General features: G+C 49.5%; 2 protein-coding genes across 2 annotated transcripts in view; both read right to left on the bottom strand.

The window, feature by feature from the left end:
• The window catches only part of LOC144177985 (ATP-binding cassette sub-family C member 2-like), a 603,957-nt gene that overhangs the window by 528,841 nt on the left and 52,316 nt on the right, over positions 1-22,800 (bottom strand). The window lies entirely within an intron of this gene.
• On the bottom strand, positions 12,946-13,842 carry LOC144174154 (RILP-like protein 1). The gene is made up of 2 exons (XM_077702654.1): positions 13,061-13,842; positions 12,946-12,985 (listed from the first exon to the last, which is right to left on the bottom strand). Exons 1-2 carry the CDS (start codon positions 13,840-13,842, stop codon positions 12,946-12,948), a joined length of 822 nt encoding a protein of 273 aa, XP_077558780.1.

Below are 22,800 nucleotides of genomic sequence, written 5' to 3'. Positions count from 1 at the left end.
TGACGTGCGCAGGCAAGTGTCGGTGAATCGTATACCCCGGCGTCTGCTCTGCAGGCATTCATCTCTCGGCGCGAGAATTTCTCAAACCGTCGATTAACATCAAGAACATTGTAGATCAAAGAAGATTATTCTAGGCTAGTACTGTTAGGGCGGAACGCTCTCCTTATCAGAATGAGATAACCCGTGTGGCATAAAAATAAAGAATGGAACACGCGCTTCGCTTGGGACTGAGATAACACAGTCCGACGCGGCCGGGCGGTAAAAGCAAAGACATAAATAAACAAATTCTATGCATGGTTCGCGGAAATATCACGAGTAATGCTGTGATCCCACGCTCCTTCCCTCGGCTCCTGGCTATAAACTGAACCGGCGGCCAACCTCTCTGTGCGGGTATCAGCCACTGGGATAAGCGCGCCCACGCTGGAGGAGGAAGATGAAGACGCTCGATGAGGCTGGTGTGCGTGGTGTCCTCCGTCCACGCCATCAGAACCATGCTCCTCTTCTTCTCTTCTACGTGTCTCTTCCTCGAACATCTTAGCAAGGCGTTCGCTTGCTACGCGGGGTTTGGGGCAGGTTTAGGTGATTTTGTCACCTCTTTCCTTTTTTGGCCTGTTTGTGTCAAGTTGTCGTGAGGGTGGGCGCTGTTGCGCCGAATGGCGACCAAATCTCCTGGCCGGGGATCTTCTCTCTGGTCGGCCAGTCTTACACCGCAGGAGCTCCCTTTGCAGGATTTCCTCCGCAATGGGGTTACCGACATCCATGTGGCTCCTGTGCCCATGAATGGGGGCGCAATACGGCGCAACAATCTTGGAAAAATGCAAGGCGCCCTTCGTGCTGCTACGGAGCGCTACCAGAAAGTCACCAGCGTGCGTCCTTTCGGGAAAGACGGCGTTGTGATCCCATTGCCTGACCAGGAGTGCGTGCAGGACTTGCGGCAGTGTTCAACCTTTGCCTCTTTCCCGGTGAACCCATTTGTGCCAGCCCATCTTGCCTGCTCGTAGCGCATCATTCGCGGGTTTGAACCAGAACAAATATGCTTGAGGAGTTCCCTTCGGCTGGTGTTATTGCTGTGCATCACTGTAGCCGGGTCAGTCATCGCCACCTTCGCTGGTGTGTCTGTCCCTGGGGAGCTAAAGGCGTGGCGGCCCTCATCTTCGAGGTTGAGCCGCTTTCCGCTCGCCCACTACAGTGCCCAAAATATTGGAGATTCGGCCACTGTGTCGCGGGCTGCAAGTTGTCCGCTCGTTGTTGTACCTGTGGAGGCGATCACCTTCCTGCTCCATGTCAGACAGATGAGGAAACCTCCTGCCTATGTAGAAACTCACACCGTGCGGACTACTCCAACTGTCCTGTTCGAGAACAAGAGGTGAAGATCCTAGAGGTAAATGAAAAGCCCCGGTACACGTGGAGTGAGGCGATGGCTGTAGTTAAAGATAGACCGTCAGGCTATGCCACAGTTGTGGCACCTAACTCCTCTACTGTGGACGCATCTCTTGTTGATGTGATCGCGTCAGCAATCGATAAAAGCCAGTCCAAGATGATGGATTGCAACTATGGCAGAGCTCCTAACAGGTCATACAGCACATATCCCACAATCTGCGTCCGCGTTGTGCAGCGTAGTTGTGCAAACCGATTTAGCATGGTTTCAATACCAAGGCTGTTGGGTCAATCTTCAAGCCGTTTTAGCCAACAGTCACCATCCACTTCTGCTTGTGTAAACCCTTCGTCTCAGTCCAAATGCGGAAGTGCTTCTCTTCTGTCCAAAGTGGTAGCTGGAATGTCATCCGTTCGTCCGTCCTCGAACGTTCGTCATGCATCCAAAGCCGCAACTAGCCTGCATGCTTCCCGCCGTGCATCTAACATTCGTCCTGTTAACCAGGATAAGGTCGATCCTGAGAACCACCTAGAAGACATTGAGTGTCAATCGGTTGCGTATAAAAGAACAGGATCGCCAATTTCGGGTTACCTGATTCGTGCCCGAAACAAAAGACAAAGAAAGGTCAAGCGAGTCAAAAAACCGGTGATATTTTGGAGGCGGCTGTGGCGGCCATCACTTCCTCATAATGTCTCTTCGGGTACTTCGATGGAATTGTCATTCAGTCTTTTCAGCGCCAACAGACCTTAAGTATATTGCCGCGAACCATGTATGGGTTTGTTTATTTATTGTTTCTTTTTACTGTCGGGCCACGCCCGGCTCTGTTATCTGTGTCCCAAGCAAAGCGCGTCTTCCATTCGTTATTTTTATGCCGCAGGGCTATCTCATTCAGATAAGCAGACTGTTTCGTCTTAATCTCCATGGCCCAGAATAATACTCTCTGATATACAGTGTTCTGTATGTAAATCGACTGTTCCAGAAACACTCGCGCCGAAAGATGATAGCCTGCGGAGCAGACGCCGTGGCATTCGAATCATCGAAGCTCGCCTTCGCACGTCACTTTGTTGACTGCTGCTTCGCCGCCTGTATTCTTTGAGTTGTTAGGGGAGCACAAGTTCGATCCAATCAACTTCTTTTCCTTGAAGACAACGGCGTTGTCTTTGGCCATCTGATATCTGGTAGAGGTCCTTGTCAAGCCGACAAGCAAGTCCCACTCGTGCCAGCCGCCGACAGCAAGGTTTCAGCCGGAGTTTGGACTGCTTCCGGATAAAGTGAAGGAACAAGACGTCGTGACCACCACCATGATCAACGCAGGCACCATGACCAGCACCACCACCCCCTTGTCCTTCAACAGCCCCGAGAACCACCATCGTTCCGCGGATCCCCAAGAGAAGACCCTCAGAACTGGTTGGAGAAAGTGGAGCGCGTCCGCATCTTTAACAGGTGGGATGACGAAGAAACGTTCCCCCATGTTTTCTTCTATTTAGGAGATACCGTCCGAACGTAGTTTGAAAACCATGAAAGCTCCCTAACCAACTGGACTCTCTTTAAGAGGGAGTTCCTCAAAACATTCGGCACCGTGGTGCGGAAAGAACGAGCAGCCTGTTGTTGGAAACGCGCACGCAACACCATAAGGAACGGGTCGTGATCTATGTTTGGGAGATGAAGCAACTATTCCGCCACGCGGACCCCGAAATGACGGAAGAAAAGAAGTTACGCTTCTTGATGCGTGGTGTGAAGGAGGAGCTGTTTCCTGGACTTGTCCGCAACCCGCCCAAAACCATCGCCGAATTCGTGACCGAAGCCAGCATGATTGAGAAGGCTCTCGAAATGCGTACTACAGGCACGCGAAATGCGTGCCTGTATGACCGCAACTTCGTTGGCACGGCCAATGCGAACTACGTCGACAACATGCGGATTCTGGCTGATAGCCTAAGCAAGACAATCCCCGCAGTAGTGAAAGAGGAGGTGCGGAAACTTCTCCCCACGCCGCCGCAGCCCCACGTCGCTTCCCTTACCGACTTGACTTACCGAAGTGCAACAAGAGTCGGGAACGTCTACGCCATCCGAAGTACCCCGCGAGTCACAGCTATGTCCTACTCCGCGCCAGTTCGCCGAACCCGCCCTACTCCAACACGTAGTCAACAGGGCCCGCCGTACCGCCCCCCCCCCCCCCCCCCCTGTCACGCGCCCGACCCCTGATATCCGAAAACCAGACGCCCAGGAAGACGGACGTATGGCGAACTCCTTATAATCGTCCGTTGTCTGCGGAGAGGCCGACCACATCTACCGTCGCTGTCCCTACAAAAGGCTCGCTTTGCGAGGGTTGTCCGTCGACGCCCCACGACCCCGACCCGGCCAGCGCCCTACTGAAACCAAAGAATACCTCTCCAACACCAACCGAGGACCAGCCCGCTTCAATCGTTCACCGTCGCCCTACCCGTACCAGTCGCCGAACCACCGTAGCACTGCTGACTTCTCACGTGGAAGGTCCCCGAGCACACGCGGGGGAAACTAAAAGCAGCAACTTCTGGAGATAAAGTTGCACATCCGCGGAAAAATGAAAACCCTCCAATGACGCAGCGGCTCGCTCAAGACCATGATTCAAGACTTGCCCTCAGCCCGACGACCCGACAAAACCCTGATGATACTCCCGAAGACAGCTACACGGCGCCACGCGTACATGACATGACGGAACCTGCCACTGAGAATACGACAAAAACGACGACGCATAGTGCCCGACCGTCAACACATACAAGCAGAGATACGACGTCACGACGTACCCGAAACTCGAGGAAGGCGGCCTCCGACGTTCAGCTGTCCATTGACGGCTTTGATGTAGTCGCCCTCATAGACACGGGAGCCGACTACTCAGTAACGAGCGGGTCATTCGCGTCTAAGCTGAAGAACGTTACAGCAAGATGGGACGGTCCGCATATACGCACAGCAGGAGGCCATTACGTGACGCCAAGTGGAACGTGCACATCGCGCGTCACCATAGACGGCACCACGTACCCTGTGGCGTTCGTCATTTTGCCTAACTGCTCCCCTGACGTAATTCTCGGAATGGACTTTTTGACGGACAACGGTGCAATAATATATCGACAGACCAAGAAGGCACGACGTACCCAGGGGCGTTCGTCATTTTGCCTAACTGCTCCCGCGACGTAATTCTCGGAATGAACTTTTTGACGGACAACCGCGCAATAATCGATCTGCAGAAGAAGTCGATAACTTTTTCCTCCGATCACTGTATGACGCCTGAACCGAACCCCGAAAACTGTGCTGCTGTAAGGATCACGGACGATCATGTCACCCTGCCACCCCGCGAAGGCTTGATTATCAGGGTCTACTGTGAAGATGCGGTTGCAGATGTCGACGCTATCGTAGAGGTTGCTTTTTGGTTGCTTTTTGGACCCGGTGTCTCTGTCGCAAGAGCTATTGCGCGCTTTAAGCAACGCCAATCCCACGTTTTGGTCACTAATTTCACCGACGAGTGCCAGCATTTAAACAAGTGCGCTGCAATTGCGTTCCCCGAAGAAACGCAAGAAGCAAGTGACGTGATCGCAGTTGCCTAATTGGAACGCGCACCCGACGATACCTTCACGCTTACGCATCCCTTCGACGTGAATCCGGCGCTACCACAAGAAGAAAGGAACAAGTTATTGGCTTTGCTGCGTCACTACAGCGAGTGTTTTTCGTCGAACTCAAGGTTACGTCAGACACCTCTGACGAAGCACCGCTTAATAACCAAGGATGGATACCGACCTACACGACAGCCACCATACCGCGTCTCTTCACGAGAGCGGGAAGCCATTCGGACTCAAGTAGACGACATTCTCAGCGACGACATTATACAGCTATCGAAAAGCCCCTTGGCTGCGCCGGTCGTACTCGTAAAGAAAAAACACTGCACATTAAGGTTTTGCGTTGACTACCGGTGACTGAACAAAATCACCAAAAAGGACGTGTACCCCCTCCCCCGAATCGACGACGCCCTCGACCACCTCTGCCACACGAAGTACTTCTCATCGATGAATCTGAAGACCGACTACTGGCAAATTGAGGTGGATGAGAGAGACCGAGAGAAGACCGCATTTATAACCTCGGACGGCCTAAACGAGTTCAAGGTGGTGCCTTTTGGGATGTGCACGGCACCAGCAACGTTTCAAAGAGTAATGGACGCTGTGCTAGCAGGCCTGAAGTGGCCCACCTGCCTCGTATACCTCCACGACATTGTGGTATTCGCCCGGACTTTCGGCGAACACCTTGCAAGGTTGGAGTCTGTACTCGAGGCCATTCGCTCGTCGGGGTTAACGCTGAAGCCTGAAAAGTACCGCTTCGTGTACGAGAAATTCAAGTTTTTGGGCCACGTCGTCACCGCTGCGGGATTCCTACCTGGCCCGGCAAAAACTTCAGCCATGGCGAACTTCCCAAGGCCGAAAGACAAGAAGGGGGTCCGAAGATTTCTCGGACTGTGCGCGTACTACCGGCGCTTCGTCGCAAACTTCGCACGCATTGCAGAGCCACTCACACGCTTGACGAAAGGTAGCACCCCTTTTAGCTGGGAAAATGCCCAAGAAACAGCCTTCTCCGAGCTGCAAAAGCGCGTGCAAAGGCCGCCCGTACTCGCTCATTTCGACGAAGACGCCGAAACGGAAATGCACATGGACGCCAGTGATATAGGCTTGGGTGCCGCCCTCGTCCAAAAACAAAGCGGTTGCGAAAAAGTAATCGCCTTTGCCAGCCATGGTCTGTCGAAGGAGGAGATTCCAGAATTACCAAATGTATCGTTTAGAGCGTCCCCCTAAAGGAGGAGGATTGCTAACTTGAGTATCCCCTCAATTTCGCCATAAAGCCCATCTTTCATTTCAATAATTGTCCGTGGAATCAAACATTCTAGCAGTGACGTTCAGCCTTCTCGTAGCGCTGCATTTTCCACAGTTAACGCGTACTTTCCAGGTGGAGTAAATTCCACCTCTTTACTCGATGCTCTCGTGTCGGCGTGTGGAAATTGAGTTGTTCTTTGTGGGGATTTCAATTCGCACCACGTATCGTGGGGTTTTCGCAGATTCCTTTAGCAGGCGTCTTTGCGGCTAGATGTGGGACAACAATTTGTATTTTTTTAGTTCTGGATCTACGACATTTTTTTGATGGCAGACCAGTTCTGTTCTTGATTTGACCTTCTCCATCCAGGGAAATATATTTTCATGGTCTACTTGGGACCACGCTAAAAGTATCACATCCCAACTGTATGAGTTTTTATGCCCTTCTAAGTCACCGGAAGCACATATAGTTCGGCATATGAATCTTCATCGTGTTGAAAATGATATAAAGACAGCACTTAGCTCTATTCCATCGGGAGAGTGGGAACTCCGGGCAGCTTAAGTGTTACCAATCATTTCTGAATCTCTTAAAAAATCCCACTTTATTGTTTTTTCACAAAACGATGGCGGCTGCAGCCCATGGTGAAATGAGGAATGTGGTCGTGCGTATAGTCAGAGAGAAGCGGCTTTGAGGAAAGTTCTTAAAAACCAATGTCCATCCAATTGGGCCAGTTACATGTTGGCGCCTGCCATATTCAAGCGGATTGTTTCAAAAGCAAAAAAAATTATAACACCGAAAAGTTTTCCTCTGTATCAAAGTCCAACAATAGACGCACGTTGCATAGATTCCTTCGTTCAAGAAAGATCGTACAAGATCAGCATAACGGCAAGCCAATTGTTGAGTCTATGGAAACATTCGAACGAATTGCGCAAGAACTGGAATGTCGATTTTTCTTCTGGGTTGGCCTTTCCTTTTGTGTGCAGGTTTCAATTGAGGGCTTCACTCCACTGACAAGGGCGGAATTACCTGATATTATTTTGCAGCTGTCTGAGTCTGCTCCAGGGTGAGATGGCCTTAAGGTTTCAATGCTAAAATGTCTGCTTGAGGAGTCTCCTGATGATTTGATAAACATTGTCAACATGTCAATAAAAAACAGATGGATACCATCGGAATGGAAACTTGCTACGGTAGTAACATTGTTGAAAAACGAAAGTTTAGGTTTCGTCCAAGACAATATTAGGCCTATTTTGTTGTCTACCAACCTCGTAAAGCTGGCTGAAAGGTTATTGCATGGTCGGATTATGCAGTTTCTGAACAGTAATAGTATTCTAAGCCCCACCCAGATTGCCTTCAGACCTGTAAATTCTATTTGGAAGGCCCACGTTGACATCGAAAGCCGTATTAAATTAGCTCGTCGACTAAAACATGTTAGGGCACTTGTAACCATGGATATAGCAAAGGCTTACGACAGCGTTGAAAGTTGGCACGTTGATGTCACGCCTAGCATCTAGCGAGATTCCAGGATACATCCGCTCCTGCATTGGTGAGTTTTTAAAGGGAAGAAAATAATTTTGTTCCAAGGGTGGTTTATCGACATCCCAATATCACCAATTTCGTGGAGTTCCTCGGGGATCGGTTATACTCCTGTTATTTTTAACTTACTATCCCAATGCAAAACGGCATATCTACTTATGTGTATGCCGATAATATTGCATTTTTCTCGCCTGATAGAAACATCCAATCATTGTATCGACTGCAGGACTATGTGGTTGTGCTGGATAACTGGCTAAACACCTTACACCTCTCGGTAAATGTCAGGAAATGCGCTGTTATAGTATTTCCATGCAATAACCCTATATCATTGTTTACTATACCGGTTGCAATCCATCCTTCAAGTCACGGAAATGAAATATCTGTGTATAATTTATGACGACCACCTCACATGGCGCCCTCGTATTTCACACATTGCTGCCAAAGTTGAAAAAGCTGCTGGAGTGCTGCGTAGGCTATGCAATCATAAATTCGGTATGCGTAGAGACGCCCTGCTAATTGATCGTTGCTATGTTTGCCCTGTGTTGGAGTTTGGTTGCGTGTTATTTTCTGGCTGCGCGACTTCACTTCCTATTTCTGACTGAGAATGGGTCTGCGTTGATGTTTAGGGTTGCCAAAGTATTAATTACGAAAAATGCGCTTAATACACAAACAGAGGAAGAAAGACAGACAATGCGCATTCTCTGTTTTTCTTCCTCTGCTTCTTTATTCATCGCATTTTTCGTAATTCACAATGTACCAACTAGCCCAACAGCAAATTTTGCCAAAGTATGTACATAACTCTGTATTATACCTTGAGGCGCGGTTGCCTCCACTTCTGCATCGAGTTAAATTGCTAGCGATGGTAACATTTCTAAAACTGTTTGAATTTATATTGTAGGAGGCTGAATCCATTTTCCTCTTGATGCCTGGACCTTTTTCGACGATTTACGTGATCCCGATTTGAGCGTCCTCAATTGGATTGCGTACAGGCATGGCTGCAGGCTCTTCATGTAGATCTTTTTCTACTCCACACCTATCCCGACAACTTGTCCCGCGTCGAAATAAGCGTGAACAACATTTGTCCTCCGAATGCAAAATTATTGTCAGCCCGATTACTCACCAGTTTACTCGAAGATCATTTGGCTACTCTTCATACTCATGTCGTCATTTCCACAGATGCTTCGAAAAGTGATGAGATGGCTGGGGCAGGAATATATTCTCAGTCTTTAGGGTGGTCCTCAATCAGGCTGCCAGACTACACCCCCATTTTTCACGTGAAATTGGTGGCGATAATTGTAGCCCTTATTAAACTACACCGTAGATTTGCGGGCATGGTTCTCCTTTCAGATTCTCTCTCCGTGTGCAGCGCTTTAACTAATGATAAAGATAATAATAAACATCGGTAAAGATAAAGAAGGACTTGAAAAATTACACGCCCATCAGCTTACTGTCAGTCGTCTACAAGGTATTTACCAAGGTAATCGCTAAAGAATTTATGCCATCTTACATTTCAGTCAACCTAAAGAACAAGCACGGTTTCGTAAAGGCTATTCAACAATGGGCCATATTCACACGATCAATGAGGTGATAAAGAAGTGCCCGGAGTATACTGATCCCCCATATATTGCCTTCATAGACTATGAGAAAGCATTTGACTCGGTCGAAACCTCAGCAGTCATTCAGGGATAACAGAACCATGGTGTAGATCAGCATTATGTAAGTTACTGGATTATATTTGCAGTGGGTCCACAGCTACCATCGTCCTCCATAAGGAGAGCAGTAAAATACCTATAAGGAAGGGCGTCAGACAAGGAGACACAATCTCTCCAATGTTATTCACAGCATGTTTAAAAGAAGTATTCAGAATGTTGGATTGGGTAAAGGTTAATGAAGAATACCTCAGTAACCTCAGATGTGCTGATGACGTTGCCTTGCTAACACTCTGGGGGCGAATCGCACTGGACAAACAGAGTAGAGCCGTGGGCCTGAAAATGTTGCGCAGAAAACTAAAGTAATGATCAATAACCTCTGCACAGCAGAGCGGTTTGAGATAGGTGGTAAGGCAGTGGAACTGGTAAGCGAATATACCTACTTAGGACAAGTTGTGACGCCGGATCCCAAACATGAGGCAGAAATAATCAGAAGGATAAGAATAGGGTGGAGTGCACTGGCAGGCATTCTCAGATAATGAATGGCAGCCTACCATTGTCTTTGAAGAAGAAAGTCTATGACATCTGCATCTTACCGGTGCTTACCTACGGGGCGAAAAACTTGGATGCTCACTAAGATGGTTCAACTTAAATTGACGACGACTCAGCGAGCAATGGGACGGAAGATTATAGGTGTACCATTAAGGCATAAAAAGAGGGTGGAGTGGGTCAGAGAACAAACGCGTGTGAAGGACATATAAGAAGAAATGGACGTGGGCAGGGCATGTAATGCGAAGGCAAGATGACCGTTGGTCATTAAGGGTAACTGAGTGGATCCCTAGAGAAGGCAAGCGTAGCAGGGGGCGGCAGAAAGTTACATGGGTAGTTTGCAGGGATAGATTGGTCGCAGTTAGCACAGGACCGGGGTAATTGGAGATTAATGGGAGAGGCCTTTGCCCTGCAGTGGGCGTAGATAGGCTGGTGATAATGATGATGAAAGATTCTACCCTTCTCCGGTCATTTCGTTCATTCGTTCCTTACCAACTTCGCGAGATCCGGTTAGTGTAGGTTTCTGGTCAGGCAGGGACAATCTTCAATGAACTGGCAGACCAATTAGACAATTTGGCTCTTGGGGGTCCTGCCATCGTGAATTTCCCAAGTTTTCGGTTGGGGGCGAGGTTCAGGCGCCTTCAAGTTTTACAAATTAATCGGGAGGATGCCCTTGTCTCATGCTCCGACTATATTCACCTCTGTCACTTATGGAAGCATACATTCGGCGAATCTCGTAACTACGAGGTCGCAATCACAAAATTTCGATGCAGCATCCCCCCTTCAAATTTTCATCTGCACAAAGCTGATCAGGCTTCGTCTCCTCAATGTCCTTCCTCAACGCCCCTCAAGAACACTCTTTTAAATTGTCGCAGCTTTTCCTCGGTGCGACGCACGAACCTTGAACACAGGTTGAATAGGCTTAATCTACCATTACCTTCCACCATTCTTCTTTGCCTGGGTGCTTCTCTCTTAGGAGTTTGCCACAGAGATGTTGTGATCGCCTTTCACTCGATTGTTGCGGCGAGAGGCCAGATTCCCTGCTAGACCGCTATGTCTTCATTCGTGATTTTTTTCCTTGAGAGGCATGTTGCATCAAAAGATTTCTTTTTCTCCCCGAGATCTTTTTTCTCTTCACTTTTTTTTCTCTCTCTAAAATAGACCGGATCGCAGCCTAATCATTACAGGCGACTTCTTGGTCAACCCGCCCGCGTGGGTATGCGCCACGATTTAAGGGTCCAACCAACCAACCAACCTGGGACATCGCAGCGGCCCTGTCTGTCATTACTATCCCGTCTATTATTGTAATCCCGATCTGTCACGCCTCCGCTGCCACGCCACAGTATGATAGGCATCAAATCAACGCTGTTTAATTGCTTGTTTTTGTGGTCATGGCGTGATTATGACCTGTAACGTTTCGTACATCACGTGTAATGGCGTCCTATGTATTAAATTCTCCCAATTTGGGAGTGGGGTATTTATTTCCTACATAGGACGCCATCCTTCAAGAGATCTGCTGTTATCGGAAGATTACAGAACAGCAGACCTCTTGAAGGATGGCTGGCAAATTGTACTAGTAAAACTTGGCAAACCTGTACACGCAATGCCTAATGATCGCGAGTATACCGGAATCTTGGAAGAACTCGAATATCATCCTATTCGATAAGAAAGGTGACATGAAGGGCTTGAAAAATTACAGGACGATCAGCTTACTGTCAGTCGTCTACAAGGTATTTACAAATGCAATAGCTGACAGATATTCTGCCACCTTAGATTTCAGTCAACCTAAAGAACAAGCACGGTTTCGTAAAGGCTATTCCCCAATGGGCCATATTCACACAATCAATCAGGTGATAGAGCAATGCCTGGAGTATACTGATCCCCAATATATTGCCTTCATAGACTATGAGAAAGCATTTGACTCGGTCGAAACCTCAGCAGTCATTCAGGCATTACGGAACCATGGTGTAGACGAGCATTATGTAAGAATACTGGATGATATTTGCAGCGGGTCCACAGCTACCATCGTCCTCCATAAGGAGAGCAGTAAAATACCTATAAGGAAGGGCGTCAGCCAAGGAGACACAATCTCTCCAATGTTATTCACAGCATGTTTACAAGAATTATTCAGAACATTGGATTGGAAACAGGTGGGAGTAAGGGGTAATGGAGAATACCTCAGTAACCTCAGATGTGCTGATGACGTTGCCTTGCTAAGACTCTGGGGGCGAATTGCAAAGCGTGCTTACCAAGGAACGAACAGAGTAGAACCGTGGTCTTGAAAATTAATGTGCAGAAAACTAAATTAATGATACTAAAGTAAAACTAAAGTAACCTCGGAACAGCACAGCAGTTTGAGATAGCTGGCGAGGCAGTGGAAGTGGTAAGGGAATATATCTACTTAGGCCAAGTTGTAACGCCAGATACCAACCATGAGGCAGAAATAATTCGAAGTATAAGAATGGGCTTGTTGAAAACCGAGAAGCGGGCGACGTAGAGGGAGGACCACTTTATTGTTCCAGCAGCCAGAATAATTACAAAAAACCTAATGATGATGGCACGCGCCACCTCGTTCCCACCATACCCGCAGTTCATGCCAGGTTCGTCGTCCTCTTCTTGTCCCCGTCGCTTTAAATATGTAACAGGCTCTGGGCCGGCCAGATATGAAGCAACAGGTTGCAGCTGGGTGACAGATCTTGACATTAGACGAGGACGTCTTGAGTCTTGAAATTGAATTAAAACAATGCACTGCCACAGAAAGCGCCCGTTTGCCGCTGGTCTTTTGGCCGGTGGACAACCGCTGGTCATGGAATGTGTGATACACAAGCACTGCTCAGCCGCGCGAGGAGAAGAGCTTCGCGGTGTCACAGCAGGAGTCCAGAGTCCGGAGGGGAAAAGCAAGGTAAGGCTGTGCAAATTCGAAGAAGGGTGCGATGTCATCGAGTCACTCCGGTGGCGGGCCTTGGGCGAGCAGTCCCTTCAGAAGGCTCCCCGCCAGGCCACTCGGCGGCATCATCCAGGCTTTACGCGGGCCCACAGGGTGCTGGGAAAACTGAAACGTTCGGGCAAGATCTCTGAGCGGGGATCCTCCCCGGGCACGTGCAGGTTATGCATCACGTACTGGAACAATTTCCAGATGTCCGAGGACCTTCCGAGAGAAACACGCTTCTCCTCAGGCTGCTGGTTGATGGGTCCGTGGACGGGCAGGTCGTCATCCTTCACTGGCGTCGACAGGTCGGCCGGCCTGGTCAGAAGCGAGGTTGCCTCATGAGCCCGTTTTGGTCTGTACAGGGCCAGCTCGTCTTCGAGATCACTAACGCGTACCTTGAGCTCGTTCTTCTCGAACAGGATGTGCTTCAGCTCCTCCAACGTGAAGCGCGGCCGGGTGGGGTTATCCAGATCGATCACCAACTTCCTCTTCATCTCCGCACAGGAGGCGTCCTGAGCGTGCAGCAGCAGGTCGTCGTGGTCCCGCACGGTTGTGCGCAGCCGCTCCTGCAGTGCCTGTAGCTGACCCTGCTGGTCGTGCAGCAGAGCCTGCAGGTCTCCACACTCGTCGCACAGCTGCCGCATCTGCTGCTGAAGCCGCCGGTTCCGCCGTCCCTGCTCCTGGCTTGCCTTCTGGCTCGCTTCCAGCTGCTGCTGCAGCGACTCATTGTCAGCAGCACTGGTGGCCATCTCCCTCTTGCACTGGCTCAGCTTGGAGTTTTCCTCCTGCAGCCGAGCGACAACGCTGCCCAGTTCCTTCATCTCCTGCCGCCAGACGTCCTGGTACTGCTCCATCTCGTTTCCAAGCCAGTTCCTCGACGCGTCCTTCTCCGAAACGTCCTGGTCTTCGTCTGTATATTGTGGTTCATCTTTCAATTCGAGGTGTTCAATTTCCCAAAATGTCTTAAGCTGATGCGACATTCCTTCAGTAGACACTTGGAAGGTCTTAACCTCTTCCACTCTGCCGCTGTTGGTAACGCTCACGGTGTTACCGTGTAAAGTCCATCCGACAGCAGTGTTCACAGCAGTGAGCGATTGGTTCAGACGCTTGATATCTCCAGTGACGAATGTCCAGAAAAAAGTCGGCGCCAATTAGTATGTTAAGGCCTGGGTCAGGCTGGATGTCGAAGACGGCAACGTCAACAAAGGAAACTTGATCACCTTTCGTGTGTTGGAAAGCCTTTTGCTCCGTTAGAGGGGAGAGGTCGTTACATATTTTAAGTGCGAATGCACTTCTTAAGCGAGCCTGAATCGTCCGCCGCCGTAGTCCGCATAGCAACAGCTGCGGGTGCGCGCGCTCCTCGTCTTCCCTAGCAACGGGGGAGATGGGCGCGCGCTACTCTCCTCCTCCTCTCTCCGCTCAGTGACTGCGGGTGTTGGGCGCCTTCTCATGGCACATACCCACGTGAGGGATTGACCAGGAATCGGGCGTGAGAAGGGCTAATGCGAATCCACTTCTTAAAGGAGCCATGAAGAGAAAACAAAAGTTTGTTTTATTCGAAAGATGAGGTGTTTCATAGTACCCCAAGCGCTTTCCCGGAAGCAAATGATGCTTTATTCACTGAGAAATAAGGCAATTTAAGCCAAAATTTTAAATATCCCGCTAAAATTGCACATTTGGTGACGTGAGCAATGGCGTCACACGGGCCGGTCCATGAAACAGATACTTCGTATGTCGACTCCGTATAGCACCCACACGCGGGAGTCGACCGAGACGGCGGCCATTTTAAAAATACTTGTAAAACCTGGTGCACCCGCAGCCCTAGTCATGGAATCGCCTGATCCGGAGAACAAAACTCTCGCCGAGGAGCTAGGGCTTGCATTTAACAACCTCACACCACTTGAACGCTCAATGCTTCTAAGTGCACGAGCGGCAAGAGTTGTGGGATACGCGGTGGACGGGAAAGCGACCATTCCGCGATAGCCACAACAGACGAACGCCCTGCCGTCGGCACCACTGCCTCGTCAGCCCCGTCGCGATGGACGAATACAGACTGGTACGTATGTGCCGTATTTTTATTACGGGTAATAATAGTTCAACTTCAGTAGCAGTATCGCTTATGCCAGTTGGCCGGTGTCGTGTATGGAAAGCCGTTCGCGCGAGCTCTCTGCTTCGACCAGAAAGATACGAGCGTCAATGCACGGTGTTTACGGCATTTTTTCCCCCAAGGTCAGAGCGCCTCGAACCCGAAAATTCGTCTGCGCGACGGCGAGATGTCGAGCTCGGCCAGGCGGTAGTTTCGTACGCATTGGCGCACACGCTTGCGTGTTCGTTCGGAACTTCAACCGTTTACTCCACCGTTCTTTGTCATAAAAAGAATGTGCAGTATGTTTCACGGGCATTTAGCTCGCTATGCAAACTGTAAGCCCTGCCTAACATGCGTTTGCTTTTGCCGGCCTCCGCCAATCGCAGAGCATTCTCAAGTGACATCATAGGTTCTGTTGCGGAAAATGAGCTGGTGGGTCGCATGGTCATTTCCTTTTTTCCTAATTATGTAGCTTATTTGAGCGAAGTTTGCGTTATAAGTGGTGTCGTTATGGTTCTAACGAGGCAATCCTTCGAATGAACCAAACTTGTGTTTTCTCTTCATCGCTCCTTTAAGCGAGCATCTAAACGAGCGAATGCACTTCTTAAGTGGCTACTACTTCGCGGCGAGGGCCAAGGCCGTCGCCGCCAGGAGAGCCGTTGGAGTGGACGTCTTCCTCAAGTGCTACCTCCCCTTCAGCGAAGAGCTAAGGCAGCAGCGGCAATCCCCGCTCCTCGTCCTCGACCGCGCCGTGCCGCCCGCCCGCGACGACGCCGTCGACGAATACCACTTTGCCCGGAGCGGAAGCCACGGAGAGTACTGCGGGGTATACCTCGTGGGCAACGTCTACGCCGACGTCGTCTCTCACGCCGTTGCCACCTCGCCCGTCAGGGACGAGTCGCCCTACAGCATGGTCTACACCAACGCATACTCCGGCGACGGTATCTTCGTGCTAACCGCCTACCTCGCCCCCAACCTCTCGCGCGAAGCGGTCCTCCAGTACGTGGAGGCGGCCATGGAGAGCGTCTGCGCGCGTTCCAAACCCTCGGATCCCGTCGTGTTGGTCGGCGACTTCAACGTCGACGTCCGCAAGGACGGAGAGTGGTTGGTCGACTACATGCACGCCACGCACTCCATGTCGTGCGTACCCCTCGACTCGCCCACCACCATCAACGGCGGTTTCATCGACCTGGCATTTGCGAGAAACTTCCAAGTCCGCACCGCCCTCCAAGACCCTTTGACGGTCCATTTCACGGACCACAAAGCGATCCTTCTAGCAATCAAGTACAACGACAACACAAATAGGTGTCTGTGAATAAATGCATCTTTCTTTTGAGTGCGAATGCAACCGTGCATTCGCACTTACACACTCTCCTCCTCGGGGAAGTGCGAGAGAATTTTTTTGGTACTTCCAATGCCTCGATCTCCAAGGGTCGGTTGTCGTACTGACTGTACAGCGTAACTCTCACCTTCCGATATTGTTTTCTTTGAAACGAAAAATTTCCGAACGCCAAAATGGTCAACAGTTCGTGTCCGATCGATTCAGCCTGCAGACTTCGTACTAGAGATTGTGTAATAAAGCTGCGCTGTCTGCCTCCATCAAAGAGAATTCTTACAAAACGTTTAGTTCTGGTGCCCTTGGCCCAAACAAGCGCTGTCTGCAGAAGAACTGTTCGTTCTGTCTGGTCAGTCGCCGAGCTGGAAACGATGGTTACCTTATCTGGTAGTGCACGTTTCAAGTTGGGGTCGCACATCGATGTTATGTGGTGTCCCCCGCAATTTACACACTGCAATCTTCGCACCGTCCTGCAGTCTTTGGCGCTATGAAACGGTTTCGCGCAGCGGAAGCAGCGACAAGTTTTTGTAATTTGGCCCTTTTGTCACCAATCGTCATACGAGCTGTGCAGGCCTCCGTCGTATGATCTGGAGTTTCGCAAAGGAGGCAGTTACCTGCGTTCTGATGAACCACCAGCATAGACGCCGAACCTTGAAAGGTGTCGCTGTTCAGTCTTCGCGGTGTTGACTTATACAGAGGGTGCTTGTCACTTGAAATAATCATCTCTGCAGGTTCACGGCTTCGTACTTCGATATTCAAGATGTTGAGCAGCGACGACAAATCATCTTGCCGGTCTCCTTGCCCTTGTGTGGATGCCTCCTTGAGCAAGTGCTGGTGATACTTTAGTACAAGTTCTTTTGGCCGGGCGCGGAGTAATGCTGACTTCAGTAGAACACCGTGGGCATCAGTGTCAACTCCGAGGTTCTTTAAAGAGCGCAAATGAGCTTGCAAATCCTCATTCAATCTTTGGAGGCCTTCTAAATCACTGCAGGACTCAACTTTTTTTATATTTAGTAGCTTGCTGATGAGGTCGTTTATTATTAGCGCCGTCTGGCCCAATCGTTGCTTTAAAAGGTCAATTGTGGTTCCGTATCTTTCATTTGTTGTTGGTAATCCACTGATGACATTTTCCGCTTTTCCTTTAAGGTAGCTGCGTAAATACTTCAATTTATCTACGTCTGCAAGCGAATCATTGCCGTGAATGGTAGACTCAAATTGATCCCAAAAGGTAGGCCACTCCGCAATGTCTCCTTGAAATTTGGTCAGCTCTAGTTTGGGAAGTCTGACCTGAGCTCGACCGTGTGCCATCGCACTAATCGCGTGAGGAGCACTTGACGGGTGCGCCTGCCCTGCTTGCGCTGTGGACGTAACTTGCGCTGTGGACGAAAGAAGGCGTTCTGCACGAAGCTTGGTGAGGGCAATAGACTCTTGATAACGGGTTACTGAGGTCAACTCTTCTTCTAAATCACCATCCTCAACAAGCCGTTGAATTTCTTCATGTAACGCGGCGAGTGGTCCTTCTTTAATCTTTAAAAGTCCAAGATTATCATTCAGCTCACCGGCAGAGATGGGTGTCGCGTCCATCAGGGTGTTGAGTTCGTTGATCACCCTCGTTGTGGCTACTCGAAGATGCGCCAGTTTCTGTTTCAACCGATCCATGGCGTTGCTGCGAACGGGTTCGCTGGTCTGGATCTCGAACCGCTGGTTTGCGCTGGCCCTGGTTCTCTTCAGTAGGCACGCTGTTCGATGGGGTCTTCAACGATAGGATTTCACATCCTGGTCACGGCACCAATTCTGTTGAAAAGCGAGGAGCGGGCGACGTAGAGGGAGGACCACTTTATTGTGCCAGCGGCCAGAATCATTACAAAAAACCTAATGATGATGGCACGCGCCACCTCGTTCCCCCCATACCCGCAGTTCATGCCAGGTTCGTCGTCCTCTTCTTGTCCCCGTCGCTTTAAATGTGTAACAGGGCTGGAGTGCATTCGGCAGGCATTCTCAGATAATGAATGGCAGCCTATTATTGTCCCTGAAGAAGAAAGTGTATGACAGCTGCATCTTACCTGTACTCATGGATGGGGCAGAAACTTGGAGGCCCACCAAGAGGGTTCAACTTAAATTGAGGACGACTCAGCGAGTAATGGAACGGAAGACGATAGGTTTAACATTAAGGGACAAGAAGAGAGCGGAGTGGGTCACGAAACAAACGCGTGTTAAGGACATATTAATAGAAATTAAGAAGAAATGAACGTGGGCAGGGCATGTAATGCGAAGGAAAGATAACCGTTGGTCATTAAGGGTAGCAGAATGGATCACTAGATCAAGCAGTCTGCGGGAATAAATTGGTCGCAGTTAGCACAGAACCAAGATGATTGGAGATTAATAGGAGAGGGTTTTGCCCTAAAGTGAGCGTAAATAGGAATATTCTTACGATGATGATGATGATTCATTGATTTAACTTTGTTGACTAGCTTGTTTGCGTGATGTGAAAAAGCATCTTGTCATTGCGAAAATGATTCCTTCTTTTGACATGATCCCGTGACTTCATAACATGACATGATCGCATGACCATTCATCATAAAATAGTCATGTGACTTATCATGGGGCTTATTATACCCCGCGTATATGGCATCGTAGGTATGAAATGAACGCTGCTGAATTGCTTGTGTACGTGATGTGCGACAATATCTTGTCATTGAGAACATAATTCCTTATGATGTCACGTGCCTTCTATGTGTCATGGATTAGCCATGCGACTTACAATGAGGTTTAATATGTCACAAGTAATGCCACCATAGGTAATTAGTCAACTTTGTTGAATTTATTGAACTTTGTTCAACTTTGTTGAATTGTTGAATTGTTGAACTTTGTTGAATTGTTGAAGTGAACTTTGAAGTGAACTTTGTTGCGGTTACCGCTGACTCGGACACAATGTCGTATATTCCTTGAGTGTTTCGGTCATTGATTTTGGTAGCGGACAATAACCAATCTGTAGATGCTTCCTGTTACATCTTATTTTTGCTAGTGCTAGCCATGACTGAGCGGTGTTGTGGCTTGGCGCTGACGCAAGTACCGTCACTGCGCATGCCCCGCGAGCGGCGAGTATACGAGCAGGCCGCTCGTTCCAATAAATGTTCCTTCCTTCTCCGGCACTTGGCGTGACTGTCATTTGCTATATCAACTGGCGACGAGGATGGCGGCAAAGTGATAGCATTACCGGCGTGTTCAGGACTGCTGTTAAAGGGGCGTCGACGGAAGCATGTCAATGTTCTGGGAGTTTGACGCTTACGTCGAAGTCGGCGATGAAGTCTTCAGTTCGTACGACGAGCGGTTCAACTACTACTGGAAGGTTACCCAAATTGAAGACGACAGCTTGAAGAAGTCCGCATTTATCACAGCCCTCGGGAAGCACCCGTACAAGACCCTCAAGGATCTGCTGTTGCCGTCAAGTACGGAGGAGAAGTCGTTCGAGGACTTCGTGAAAGTCCTGAAAGATAACTAGGCTCCGGGGAGTCAAGTCATAGCGGAAAGGTTCAATTTCAACCGCCGATAACAGCTTGAAACGGAAACAGTTTCAACGTTTGCCGTGCAACTACGACACCTTGCTGCCAAGTGGGCATTCGGGAATTTTCTGGACGACGCAGGTCGTCGCGGGGCTTCGGAACCCTGCAATCTAAGCGCGCTGCTCAAGACGAAAGAACTTAACTTCGAGATAGCCTGCGAGTTGGCGAGAACCACACAGTTGGCCGTAAAGGAGTGGAGAAGTTTCAGGCCGGTGGAAGCCTGCGCGTCGACAGAAGGGAGCGTGAACTCTATTGGGAAAAAGGGTCGTCCGCAGCACAAACCGAAGGTGAGCCCGCCGTCAAACTTTTTCACTGCTGGTACTTGTCACAGATGGGGTGAGAAGCACGACGCTAGCGAATGCCGGTATCGAAAGTCGAGATGTCACTGGTGCAAAAATTTGGGACACTTGGCGAAGGTATGCATGAAAAAGAGAGGCAAAGCTGTCAACGTTCTTGAAGCAGATAGCGAGCATGACCAGTTGCAACTTTTTCCCGTGCACGGAAGCAATCAGACTCAGCGTCCCTATCAAGTTGAAGTAAAACGTTTTGACCAGCCAGTGAGCATGCACATTTATAGCGGGGCAGCTGTTTCTATTATCAACGACCAAGTCTTTGCGAAGCTGCCGCGACAAGTAAAGCTGGAAAATTGCCCGCTCGAACTGAATACGTTCGGGGGAACTTTACCTGAAACGAAAGGACAGGCGAATGTTGTAGTGGAATACGAAGGGCAAAGAAAAACTTTGCCTGTCGTCATCGTTCCCGGACTACAACCATGTTTGCTGAGACGAGATTGGCTCGCGAAGCTGAAACTAAACTGGGCTCACATTTTCAGCGTTGAAACGGAACAAAAAAGGGAACTACTTGCTTCAGAAGTTCCGGGACGTGTTTTCCACGGAAATAGGCTTGATCAAAGGCTATCAAGCGCAAGTGGTGTTGAAAGATGGAGTTCAGCCACTGTTTTGCAGAGACCTAGCTGTTCCCTACGCACTGAAAAACCCCGTCGAACTTGAGCTCCACACGTTGCAAGAACGAGGAGTCTTGGAGCCAGTTGTGCAGAGCGACTGGGCAACACCGCTGGTGAAAGTGCAGAAGACTGACAACATGGTGAGACTTTGTGGAGACTACAAAATCACGCTCAACCCAGCTATAAAGACTGAGCCCTATCCCCTTTTTTTGGTGGACGAAATTTTCGCTGTACTTGTGGGTGGTAAGTTCTTCACAGTAGTTGACTTGTCAACGGCGTACCAACAAATTCAGGTGCATGGGGCCTCTCAGAAATTGCTCACAATTAACACCCACATGGGACTGTTTAAATGCCTGCGCATGCCGTACGGAATTTCAAGCGCACCGGCCATTTTTCGGTCTGTCATGGCCGAGATGCTCCAGGGGCTCAACGGAGTTGACTGTTACCTGGACGACGGCCTGATTGCGGCAGGCTCATTTGACGAATGCCTGAACCGTGTCCAGGCTGTCCTGGAAAGGTTCCAGCGCCACGGAGTCCGGTTGAAGGAAGAAAAGAGTAAGTTTTTTCAAAACTCCGCGTGGTATTTGGGCCACGTTTTTGACAGTGCCAGAATCCACCCATGTGAGGAAAAGATTGAGGCGGTTAAAAACGCACCAGCTCCGACAAACCAGACAGAGCTCAAGGCATATCTAGGTATGCTAACATTCTACTCGAAGTTCATTCCCCAGATGTATAATCTTCTACAAAAAAACCAGCCCTGGCATTGGTCCCAAACCGAAGACAAATGCTTCCAAGAAAGCAAACGGTGGCTCACTCATGAAAGCGTCCTCACTTTCTACGATCCATCAAAACCGTTAGGTTTAGTGGCGGACGCGTCAGCCTACGGAGTAGGGGCAGTGCTTTTTCATTTAGTTGATGGCCATGAAAAACCAATTGCGTATGCCTCCCGAAAGCTCAGCAAGGCCGAGAGAGGCTATTCGCACCTCGAAAAAGAGGCTCTAGCAGTCGTATTTGGAATCAAGCGATTTCACAGATACATCTTCGGTCGTGAGTTTACAATATACTCGGATCACTTGCCACTGAAGGGTTTACTCGGTCACGACAAGCCCATTCCTGCATCAGCCACAGCTCGAATGCAAAGATGGATGCTTCTACTGGCAGCATACCGCTACACATGGCAGTATCGCAAGGGGCAATCCGTCGCAAATGCGGACGCACTATCGCGCATTCCGTTGAAGAACGCGCGCGATGCAAGTGACTACGTCCAGTTTTTCTCAGCGGCTCAGAATCTGCCCTTATCAGCTGACTCGATTCGAAGGAAAATGCAGAAAGACGCTGCGTTATCGAAGGTTCTATTGTACTCGAGAAGCGGCTGGCCTTCAAAAGTAACCGATGAAATGCTGGCACCGTACTTTTCTAGGCGCCACGAACTGTCTATAGAACGTGATTGTGTCACGTGGAATAACCGTGTTGTGCCGTGATCTTTGCAAGGTCCGGTCTTGCGGCTGCTCCACGAAGGACACCCGGGAGCCACTAGGATGAAAATGCTGGCACGAAGTCACGTGTGCTGGCCTAGGCAGACCGAAAGCATTGCACAAACGGTAAAAGAGTGTGAAACTTGCCAGCTGACTCAAAATTCCACCCCGCGCTTGCCCATAACGTCATGGGAATGGCCGACTCGGCGTTGGCAAAAAATTCACTTGGATTTTGCTTACAGCAACCCGAATTGGTTGTTGGTGCTTGTGGATGCCTACTCTAAGTGGGTTGACGTCGTATGCATGACCGCCACAACGGCCGCAAAAACTGTGTAAAAGCTGCGAACCATTTTTGCAACGTTCGGTCTACCAGAAGAGGTAGTGAAAGATAATGGACCGCAGTTTGTTTTTACCGAGTTCACGACGTACCTTTCATCCAACGGCATACGCCATAAAAAGACTCCACCTTATCATCCAGCATCTAACGGCACTGCGGAACGACTTGTACAGACCG

Source organism: Haemaphysalis longicornis, unplaced genomic scaffold (genome assembly GCF_048455015.1).
Source record: "Haemaphysalis longicornis isolate Haplotype H1 unplaced genomic scaffold, Haemaphysalis longicornis Haplotype H1 scaffold_1, whole genome shotgun sequence".
NCBI lineage: Eukaryota > Metazoa > Arthropoda > Arachnida > Ixodida > Ixodidae > Haemaphysalis > Haemaphysalis longicornis.
This window is presented reverse-complemented; position numbering and strand designations above follow the sequence as displayed.